Below are 11534 nucleotides of genomic sequence, written 5' to 3'. Positions count from 1 at the left end.
CCTGACACTTACAGTAACACTAACACTAAAAGAAAGAAAAAAAAGAAAGAAAGATGGATAAATGCAATGCAATACTGGTCCTGAATCAGGTGCAATAGAAGTGCAATACCGTCCCCGAAATCTAAAAATAACAGGCTTAACTGTAAATGTGTTTGGAACAGGAAGATTTTCAGACTGGATTAGGGTGACACAAGTAAAATAATAAAATGGACAAATAGTAATAATGAAATAATTTATAGTGGTGTAAAAATAGCAATATAACATAAAATATAGACTAAAAGTTCAACGAATAAATATTCATTTGTGAGTAAAAGTAAAACAAATAATAAAAGCTAGTTAATTTCGAAAAAAAGAGTTTGATTTGATGCAGAATCCAGCATTGCAGCATGTTTGAGAAATAATCAATTTTGTTTGGCTTTTTAAAAGTTGCTTATTTCTCATATTTACTGATACTGGAGACATATGTACGTTTATTTTGTATCTCTCCATCCATCCATTTTCCATACTGCGTATCCTACACAGAGTCGCTTGGAGCCTGGAGCCTATCGGGCACAAGGAGGGGGACACACTGGACAGGGGGCCAACCCATCAAAAGGCACAATCACAATCACACACACACACACACACACACACACAGACACACATACATACACATTCACACACTACAGACAATTTGTAAATGCCATTCAGCCTAAAACTTGTCTTTGCACTGGGGTAGGAAACAGGAGGAAACCCCTGAAGTATGGGGAGAACATGCAAACTGTGCACACAAGGTGGAGAACATATTTAGATTTATATGACTTCATAATTAAAGGTACCAGGTATCAGATTTTAAACCACAGTCAAACCTGATATAAATATCCAACTTTGACTCAACGTAGAAAAAGCATTTATCTATCATGAACCACAAATGAAAATTTATTCAGAGTAGGTTTGTAATCAGCATTACCTCCTCAAATAAATTCCACAGAAACCGAGAGAATTGCAGAGAGAAGAGAAACTGCTCTGGACCAAATTAAAGAAGTGTTTCTGAACATTAAGTGTTTAGCGAGACTAGTATTTAGTATTTATTCTTAGATTTCCTGCTGTCTTGATTGTGTGCATCGTGTTTGTTTAAAACGTATATAAACCTTATTGCATTTGTTTGCTTATGAACTATTATGTTCTTTTATGTTCATGAAAATGACCTATTTTACATTTTGCCCACATATAATTGTTTCATTGAAAGAAATTGTCACACATCGTAGCAGAGATACGAAGCAGAGATAAGGGGAATGCGAGTGCAGGATAACAGTTGTTTATTTAAAGAGACAGGCAGGCAGACAAATCCAAAACGTGATCCAAAACGTAATTCATGAACAGACAAGAGGTCAGGCGATTGGCAAACAGGTATACACGGGGCTAGGCAGGAATCTAGGTCGATAACCAAAACAAGAAACAAACTATGACGATGAACTGGAAGCGGATATCCAGCGCGAACTGACTATGACTATGACTATGACTATGACTATGACGCGAACTAAACTAACGCTAAACATTTACTTACGACTTATTAATCTTCCGCATTGTGTGCTGGGAGGCACACGCTATATATGCCGACATGATCAGCGTCTCAACTGCTATCAGCTGAGAGCAATTCAGACCCACGTGAATTCCCAGCCAATGACGGAACAGGGAGGAGAAATGACAGAAATAAACAAAACACACGTGTCCCAATGTCACTACGGTCAACAGCGGAAAAGCAGGTGCTCGCGCATTCGCGCTTAGAGCACGCTGCTTCAAGGGGGAATCGTGACAGAAATAACATACAAAAATAATCCAGAACATCATCTTAACATCCTCTTGGTAATATAAATATGTCCCGTCATGTTGTGTAACCAAGGTGATGTTCTGAATAATTTTTTTTCTGGAGTAAGATGAATACAAGAACCAAAATGTTAAGAGCTGGGCATGTACACATTTAGCAGATTTCCTTTTATCACACTGGGCAGACGCCCTGTTCCAGAGCAACTTACATTTATCTAAGTTATACAACTAAACAGTTGAGGGTTAAGGGCCTTGCTCAAAGGCTCAGCAGTGGGAGTTGAACTCATGACCTTCCGACCCAGTAGTTCATTACACAATGTCATAATGATTGTTGAGAAAGCTCTGTGTCAGTTTGTACCAGGACATTTTGGCACATGTGCCCAACTTGACAAATTGCTCAACTTGCCCAACTTGACAAATTGATACTGATATGTGCTAATTGTGGCTAGACCCCAAGACTACATTATTACAGGACTGCAGCTTCAAAAGCCTCTTTATTTTTTCCTCTACTACCTCTGAAAATAATTTGTGCCCCTGATTGCTGCAAAAGGTTTTGCCATATCGTCCAAATCACAAGTTCAAATTCTGATGATGTCACTGTTGTCCATGACTGGGAGTCAAGAGAGTAAAACTGGCCAAGCTCTCTGAGTGGGAGGGGCATACTCTCTCTCCCCAAGCCAATCGCGGTCATCTGTGAGCTCACGCATGTGGAAGTGGGTGGACAGCGCTTTCCTCTGAGTGTGTTACGCTACCCTGTGACACAGCATGAGCAGCTGTGTGAAAAGATATGGTTGCCTTCGCATGTCTTGGAGGAAGCATGTGCTACCCTTCACCCTCCCCACTTGGTAGCTATTATATGATAGCAGAAAGGTAGCTGGTGGGTGTGTGTTAAAATTATTGAGAGACAAGGTGAAAAAAATACAATGTTGAAAATTCATACCTTAAATAAGTATAAAATGTTAAGTGGCATTTTTCAATGAAATCAAATTTTATTTGTACAGCGCTTTTAACAGTGGACATTGCAGCTGAACAGAAACATATAAACACAGGATACAGATCTTAAGTGTGAATTTTTGACGGTCAGCAATAAGAATATTGTGCTTACTTCAGATTTGAGTGTCTTTGACCACATGGAAACAGAAAAGCAACCACAGAACATGAAATCACACAAAAACTATTTTAAGCTATTTAATATTAAAGGTGGTGTCTCTGGTATTGGCAGGATGAGCAGTTTGACAACTTACCCCGCTCTCCCCACTCTCCCAGCATTTCGTTTATTCTATTTAGTGTTTGTACTACTAGCTCACCTGCTATTAGGGAAAACAAGCATGTATCACATAGTTTCAGATTAAAGTATCATCGCGGTGGGGTGAGGCAGAGGGACTTCAGCATGAAGAACACTGAAGGGTTAAAGTAGAAAGTGAAAGTAAACTGCAGCAGAATAACGGACTCACCCTTAATGCGGTAATGTTATCTCTTTCTGTTTCCTAATGTATTTATGTCCCATATAAACAACATCGTGCCAGTGATGAATAAATATCCTATAGATGAAGTGAAACTGATTTTCCAGTCTGACGAATTTGAACCTTTTTTTGTTAATCTTAGAATTAGATGCGCACACACAACCCGAGCAAACGCCATGACTAGGCTAGATTTTATAAAACATATACAACAATCACAGGGAAAATCTGTTAACAGTTAGATTTCGACATGGGAAAGAAAAGACTTTGTGCTTAATGATGATGCCGATGTTGATGTTTCTGCACACAGTTTGAGGTGTGAGTAGTGAGGTGTGCAGTGAAGGCGCTTCACTTTGTACGGTTCAGAGATCAGTAACGTTCAAAATGGTGTCCTATAAATCATTTACAGGAGCTGAACAAGAACAGGGAAGAAGCTTCCAAGCCTGTGACTCTTTTACAGCAGCACAATAGACAACACGTGTTAGGTTTAACACAACTCATATTTTTGTGGAAATCATTTTTGGCAATGATGTAACCTGCAAAGGAGAACCAAAGGACAAAACCCGTAAGACTAACATTTTCCACATTTATAAATATAATGCTAATATTCTCACATAATAGCAACATGAGTAATTGCACTCCATTATTATAATTAATATTTTTAAAACATATTTATATTTTACATCAATGTTACTGAAGTTGTACACTTGTACTCTTATTACATTTCCAAGCAACAAAACTTACATTTGACTCCTTACATTTTTTATTTCATTTTATTTTCCTGACAAAGACTACACTGCATCGACATCAGCGAATGGGCTCCTGCATACCACACAACCAGCTCGATGGTTAAAAAGTAAATAGCTTATGGGTTAAAAGTAAAAAGTTTCATCAGTCAAAAAACATTTACTTTATTATTATTATTATTATTATTATTATTATTATTATTATTATTATTATACATTGTAATACTTGAGTACTTAATATTTAGCAGTTTGACTTTCACTTGAGTACATGTTTGGGTGGATACGTTAATTTTTATCGAGTACGATTTTGGCACATAACCTATACTTTCACTTAAATATAAATCTTCAGATGTTTTTTATTTTTAAATAAATTAAAGTCTGTAAATATGTAAAAGTCAAATAGATTTCAGTTTACCATTCAAATAAACATATTACCTTATTGTAAGAGCAAATGTAGATATCAAGAAAGGAATAATTTATTTTAAAAGCCCTGGGTAAAAAAGAAGACTGATGTCTTTTGGTGTGACTCAAAAGTTGTGCAAGTTGCATATTAAGCATAGTGTCAATAAGCAGTGCGGTCACTTTAACTGCGGAGGTGAAAATATATGGAAAGGACATCTTGTATACAGTAGAATACTGGTCATATTATTTTAAGTGACTTCCACTCTTCTCTACTCTAAAGTGTGCAGTGTGGATATGTCCAGTGATTCCACAACATGTTCTTTTATTACATTTAAGCTCTTACACAAAGAATTTGAGTAGCGCTGCCCAAACAGGAGAAGTGTACTCCAGTATTGGACTTTTTCTAAAGTTCTCGAACCGCTCTGTGTTTATTGTGTATATATCTGAATAATCTCATATAGGATGTGATTGGGTGAGTTCATTTACCCGTCAAATGCGAAGCGATTTGGTTTAATGGTGTTCATTATTGATGCACCGATCAGGATTTTTACAGTCGATATCCAGATACCAATCTTTTTTTGTTTAAGCTTTAATCAGGAGGTCCGTCATAAACAGTTAAATGTAAGCTCTCTGCTCATGGTCACTGTTAATTGAGTTAAAATAATATCAATAAGGAATACTGTTGGTTAATGGGATGTATTTATTGATAGAACACATCTGTAAATCACTCTGGATAAGGGTGTCTACCAAATGCCATAAATGTAAATGTAACCAAGCCGAATGCAGGTGCAGTAATTATGAAACAGCAGGTGTAGTATTGGGTTGTGGTTCCACTTGCACCACAGGCAGTGTGTGTGTGGGGAGTCAGGTCTGCATCTGGTTTTTCTAAAGCTATATTTTTCATTTTAAGAGCATTTGTTGAAAGGCAAAAGATCTGATCAACAGCAGCTTGCATTTGGCCAGTAAAAAAAATAAATTGGTAGCTCTAATGTGAAGCACAGCTTACAAATATGGCTTTATCTCCAAGACTTCCTTGTACATTCCCGCCTTTTTATCAGGGTGAGGGGAAAGGGGTGTTAATATCTGCATACTGAAACCAAAATTGCACCCGTGAGCTTGATGCTGAACATGTTCCTTCCTGTTTATCATGAGCAAAAAGTACCTTTTTGAGGGGCGAGAGACGTCATGTCTGTGTTTTATATTGGTATAAAATAAAGTTATTCTGACATGTGTATTCAGATTTGATTAGTGATAAAAAAAAACCCCCAGTGTATTTTCTAGAAGTCTGTCATCTGTTCCTCTTCTCTCTCTTTCATCCCAGTGTGCTCTCTTTTCTCTTATTTCTTCCTTTTCTCCTATCCCTATCTCTTATCCCTATCTTCTCTTTCTTCTCTCATCACTTTAAACAAGTTTAGTATCTCCCTCTTATACCTTATATTAACTGTAAAAATACAGTAAAATAGTTTAACCGTTAGCTGAGCGTTGGGCCAAACCAAGAAAACTGAGTAGTTATATAAAACTACATCATGTTTCTTTTTGTAAATGCATAGATAATATTTAACAGGATTAATTGGGTTATCCAGTTACGTCCAGTTTTATGTAAACAAGCCAAGACTTTTATAGTTCCAAAGTACGCAAGGCCCAGAAGCCATTTTGAGACTGTGGTAAAATTGGTTTAATATTCAACATTTATGTGATATTTTGCATTTTCTTCTTCTTATAGGAGTTATCAAACCATATAATCACAATTTAAAGCTCTCTCTGGTAGAAATACACGGTATGGCCAAAAGTATGTGGACACACTCATATGTGGTTCTTCCCCACAAAGATAAAAGCACACAATTATATAGAATGTTTTGTATGTTGTAGCATTATAATTTGCATTATAATTGGCATGACGATGCCCCTGTGCACAAAGTGAGCTCCATTAAGACATGGTGGTTGAAGATTTGAAGAAGGTTGAAGTGTCTCTCGAGACACTCTACCTGAACACTCTTGGGATGAACTAGAACTGGAGTCTCCTCACATCAACATCAGTGCCTGACCTCAACCTCAGCTCTTGTTGCTGAATGAACACAAATCCCCACAGCCATGCCCCAAAATCTAAAGGAAAGCCTTCTCAGAAGAGATGAGTGCATTATAACTCCATATCAATGCCCATGGTTTTGGAATGGGATGTTCAACAAGAATATATGGGTGTAATGGTCAGATGTCCACATACTTTTGGCCATATAGTGTATATTATTAGAAACAGAAGAACATTTTGCAGGGCTCTATGGTAACAATTTCTTACTAAAATAAAATATTACAAAAATTTAGGAGCACAGTCAAAAACTTAGGAACACGGTTGAAGCTTAGTTTTTTAGAGATGGTAACATTAATGTGCCACAAAATAACACACAAGTAGGCATGAGAAAACTTGAGCTGGTCAATTATGACAGAATTTAGGAACATAGTGTGAGCCAAGTCACATTAATTTACCTTCTGATAAACTAAATGTAATGTTTTCAGTTAATTTTACAGACTGTATGCAAAAAACTACCATTAACCTGTTCCACCTTGTAAACGATTGCAATAAACCTCAATGTTCAGTGTTTGAAGTCTGCTCCTCTTAAATATATTTAAAGCTACACTATTAGACATTTCCACTGTCATGGTTCTGGGCTGGAGTCAGTTCTCGAACCGCTCTGTGTATATTGTGTAGATATCTGAATAATCTCATATAGGATGTGATTGGCTGAGTTCATTTACCCGTCAAATGCGAAGCGATTTAGTTTAACGGTGTTCATTACTGATGCACTGATCAGGATTTTTACAGCCGATACCGATCCAGATACCAATCTTTTTTTGTTTAAGCTTTAATCAGGAGGTCATAAGCAGTTAAATGTAAGCTCTCTGCTCATGGTCACTGTTAATTGAGTTTAAATAATATCAATAAGGAATACTGTTGGTTAATTGATAAATAAACAAGCATAAAATATTTATTTTAAAATATCTTAAATAGTCCTAATTAAAAGTAGCTTAACACTAAATGATCCATATTAGGAAAAAGGCTAATAGCTTTCATGTCAAATTGATATTAAATACAACCCATAGAAATTAAACATTGTTTCATTTCTCATTTTATATATATTTTATGAAGTTATTATAATATCTATTTTTTATATTAAATTATTTATTTTATTTATTTATATTTTATATAACTAAGCATATTTTCTGTCTTTACATTTCAGTAGTTTTCTGTTTGTTTGTTTATCAGTTATTCCTTTTAGATCGGTTCCCCAGTACTGTGTTGCCATGTCTGCTGATAATATTCATTTTTTGGGGGGTTGTTAAACCAAAACATGGACACTTGAGTTGACTTATCTAGTGATATCTGGCAACCCTGAGTTTAAGTGAAGTGAATACGCTCTCTATAAGAGTTGGTGAAGGAGAGCGGCAGTGTACTGTATGTTTACAGACTGAACAGTTGCTACTCTTGATTATGATTGGTGAGGAATTATTTAATAAAGAAGTTTGAATTAAACCCACCTTGTTGCTTTAACATTATTATTAATTTACCGCTGTCTCTACACGAACAGGTCACAGTAGCAGGTGCAGGTCATTTTGCGGGATCAATAAATGATGCCGGTTGTGAGATCGGGAAGTTGAAGCAGATGATGTACAGAGTTGCTCTTGTCATCATAATGGCTTCTCTGCAGTATTTCCACACTTGTTCGGTTGACTGAGGAGATGAAAAGCAGTGTGAAAGTAACTGTTGCGTGGTGTAGATGCATTTTGGAGTTGTAGTTTTTATCCCGATTGTATTATACAACTCCAAACAGGTCACTCGCACCAGTGCTCCTAAATATTAATTCACAGTTGCACAAAGAACTTTTGAGTCGCAAATGCGAGTGAAATGGTGGCACTGTAGAGCCCTGTTTTATAACTTGAATTGTGCAGCACCCTTTGTCATCACAGCTCAATCAGATGGTTGTGAATAGCAACTCAATACACATTCAAAGTGTATCCAAAGCTGCTTCTAAAAACAGGATATGACACTCTAAACATACAAAAAAATACTGTGCATCCGGAAAGTATTCACAGCACTTCACTTTTCCCACATTTTGTTATGTTACAGCCTTATTCCAAAATGGATTAAATTAATTATTTTCCTCACAATTCTACAAACAATACCCCATAATGACAATGTGAAAGAAGTTTGTTTGAAATCTTTGCAAATTTATTCAAAATAAAAAACAAAAAAGCACACGTACATAAGTATTCACAGCTTTTGCTCAATACTTTGTTGAAGTACCTTTGGCACCAATTACAGCTGCAAGTCTTTTTGAGAATGATGCTACAAGCTTGGCACACCTATTTTTGGGCAGTTTCTCCCATTCTTCTTTGCAGGACCTCTAAAGCTCCATCAGGTTGGATGGGGAACATCGGTGCACAGCCATTTTCAGATCTCTCCAATCGGGTTCAAGTCTGGGCTCTGGCTGGGCCACCAGAGGACATTCATAGAGTTGTCCTGTAGCCACTCCTTTGTTATCTTGGCTGTGTGCTTAGGGTTGTTGTCCTGTTGGAAGATGAACCAAGGATGGACCAAGGATGTCTCTGTACATTGCTGCATTCATCTTTCCCTTGATCCTGACTAGTCTCCCAGTTCCTGCCGCTGAAAAACATCCCCACACCATGATACTTTCACCACCATGCTTCACTGTAGGGATGGTATTGGCCAGGTGATGACTGGTGCCTGGTTTCATGCAGACATGACGCTTGCTATTCAGACCAAAGAGTTCAATCTTTGTCTTTGCCTTGCCTGCGAGTCCTTCAGGTGCCTTTTGGCAAACTCCAGACGTGCTGTCATGTGCCTTACTGAGGAGTGGCTTCCGACTGGCCACTCTACTATACAGACCTGATTGGTGGAGAGCTGCAGAGATGGTTGTTCTTCTAAAAGGTTCTCCTCTCTCCACAGAAACACACTGGAGCTCTGTCAAAGTGACCATTGGGTTTTTGGTCACCTTTTTGGCCACTGTGGTCATAGGGACCTTCAATTCTGCAGACATGTTTCTGTACCCTTCGCAGATCTGTGCCTCGATACAATCCTGTCTTGGAGGTCTCCAGACAATTCCTTGGACTTCATGGCTTGGTTTGTGCTCTGACATGCATTGTTAACTGGGGGACCTTATATAGACAGGTGTGAATTAATCACAGGTGGACTCCAATCAAGTTGTAGAAACATCTTAAGGATGATCAGTGGAAACAGGATGCACCTGGTCTCAATTTTTCATGTCATGGCAAAGGCTGTGAATACTTATGTAAATGTCCTTCTTTTGTTTTTTATTTTTTTATAAATTTGCAAAGATTTCAAACAAACTTCTTTCATGCTGTCCTTATGGGGTATTGTTTGTAAAATTTTTAGGAAAATAATGCATTTAATCCATTTTGGAATAAGGCTGTAACATAACAAAATGTGGGAAAAGTGAAACACTGAATACTTTCCGGATGCACTGTAGTAACAAGGCCGTAGAGAGTATCTTGTCTTGCATTTAGTACAGTAGTATACAGTTTTATCTGCTGCCATTCCTCAGTATTACAGAAGTGTTATGAAAAAAAGGCAAAACTTTATTGCACCTCAATGTGAACATCAGCAGTTAGCAAGTTGTAGGTGAAAGAGCAAACTCTTTCAACTTTAACAACATCCATCCATCTTCTACCACTTACACCTTTTTCAGGGTCACGGGGAACCTGGAGTCTATCCCAGGGAGCATCGGGCACAAGGCGGGGTACACCCTGGACAGGGTGCCAGTCCATCGCAGGGCACAATCACATACACATTCACACACCCATTCATACACTACGGACACTTTAGACACGCCAATCAGCCTACCATGCATGTCTTTGGACTGGGGCAGGAAACCGGAGTACCCGGAGGAAACCCCCGCAGCACGGGGAGAACATGCAAACTCCACACACACATGGCCCCGGCGAGAATGAAATCTCAGACCCTGGAGGTGTGATGCGAACGTGCTAACCACTAAGCCACCGTGTGCCCACTTTAACAACATTTTCAATAAAATTGTATTCGTATGCTGCTTATAACAATGGATGTCAAAAAGCAGATCTTGTGCTTTAGCTTGCTTGAATTAGCTGGTTAGTTTGCTACTATTGAATCTTAGTTCATGCATTGCCATCTTGATTAATTGATTAGATGGTTAATTGAATCAGGTCTGTTGGGAGCAGAGAAAACACTAAAATGTGCAATACAGGCAGTTCTCCAGGACCAGGGTTGAGAACCTTTTGTCTATTGTATATATGCAAAAGCTAATTTGATTAGCTAGCCATTTTATACTCTCCTATTGAATTCCTACCAGGATTAAGAGTGAAACAGACATTTGACTTCCTGAGAGAATGTCGGGTGATTTTGAGGAAATCAGAACCACTGAAACAAGTCTATCTGAGGGCCAATGTAAACATCAAAGGTAAGTGAACCAGATTTATTTGCTACTTACATTACAGCAAATAACATTTACTGTATTAGCAGTCTAACGTTCCATTTGAAAAAAAAAATGGTTTGCATTTTGCAAACCACCAATTGCCCTCACACACATTCATAAGATATTATATAAATTGAAACATTTATATAATAGCTAAGACAGATGTTAGCCTATACATGTGTGTTGCATATCTCTATTTTAGTGGTCAGAAATGAACTCTCCTACACTGAAGTGATTGGATCAGTACAGCAGAGGGTGTCATTTGGATGTGAAATCTGTTGGTACAGTGGGATTTTCAAACCCATATTAGTCCAAGATTTTGCAAATGTTAATTGTTCCTGTGGACATTTCTTATGTCATTCACTTCAGTATAATAAGACAACTTTATTGATTAATAACCAATTAAACAAATATTAAAAAGCAATTAAAACAGTCTGAACTACTAATAAATCAAAGAGTTAACGTCCTTTTCACATGGAACATCTGTTAAGAGCTTCTTAATCACCTTTGATAATTAGATTGGATGAGAGTGTAGTGCAAAGGATATACTGCAATATAGATGTAAATTATAAGTCCTAACAGTTTAGGTGTATATGTGAAAAAAATCTTATCTTTATTGGTTTTAATATAGATTTAAT

At 37.4% G+C, this 11534-nt stretch overlaps 1 protein-coding gene across 14 annotated transcripts in view; it reads left to right on the top strand.

The window, feature by feature from the left end:
- The first annotated feature begins 3191 nt into the window (after positions 1-3191).
- The window catches only part of LOC108264148 (uncharacterized), a 332110-nt gene continuing 323767 nt past the window's right edge, over positions 3192-11534 (top strand). For 6 of the 14 annotated variants that reach the window (XM_053678254.1, XM_053678255.1, XM_053678249.1 and 3 more), the window contains exons 1-2: positions 3195-3270; positions 10774-10881. In XM_053678254.1, coding sequence (XP_053534229.1) covers positions 10811-10881 — 71 coding nt within the window. In that variant the 5' untranslated portion in view covers positions 3195-3270; positions 10774-10810. Of the gene's footprint in view, positions 3271-3687; positions 3832-10773; positions 10882-11534 lie in introns of those variants that run through there. The other 8 variants (XM_053678251.1, XM_053678253.1, XM_053678250.1 and 5 more) reach the window with 5 other exon arrangements.

Source organism: Ictalurus punctatus, chromosome 4 (genome assembly GCF_001660625.3).
Source record: "Ictalurus punctatus breed USDA103 chromosome 4, Coco_2.0, whole genome shotgun sequence".
NCBI lineage: Eukaryota > Metazoa > Chordata > Actinopteri > Siluriformes > Ictaluridae > Ictalurus > Ictalurus punctatus.
Note: the sequence above shows the minus strand (reverse complement) of the source record. Positions and strands in the feature narration are given on the sequence as shown.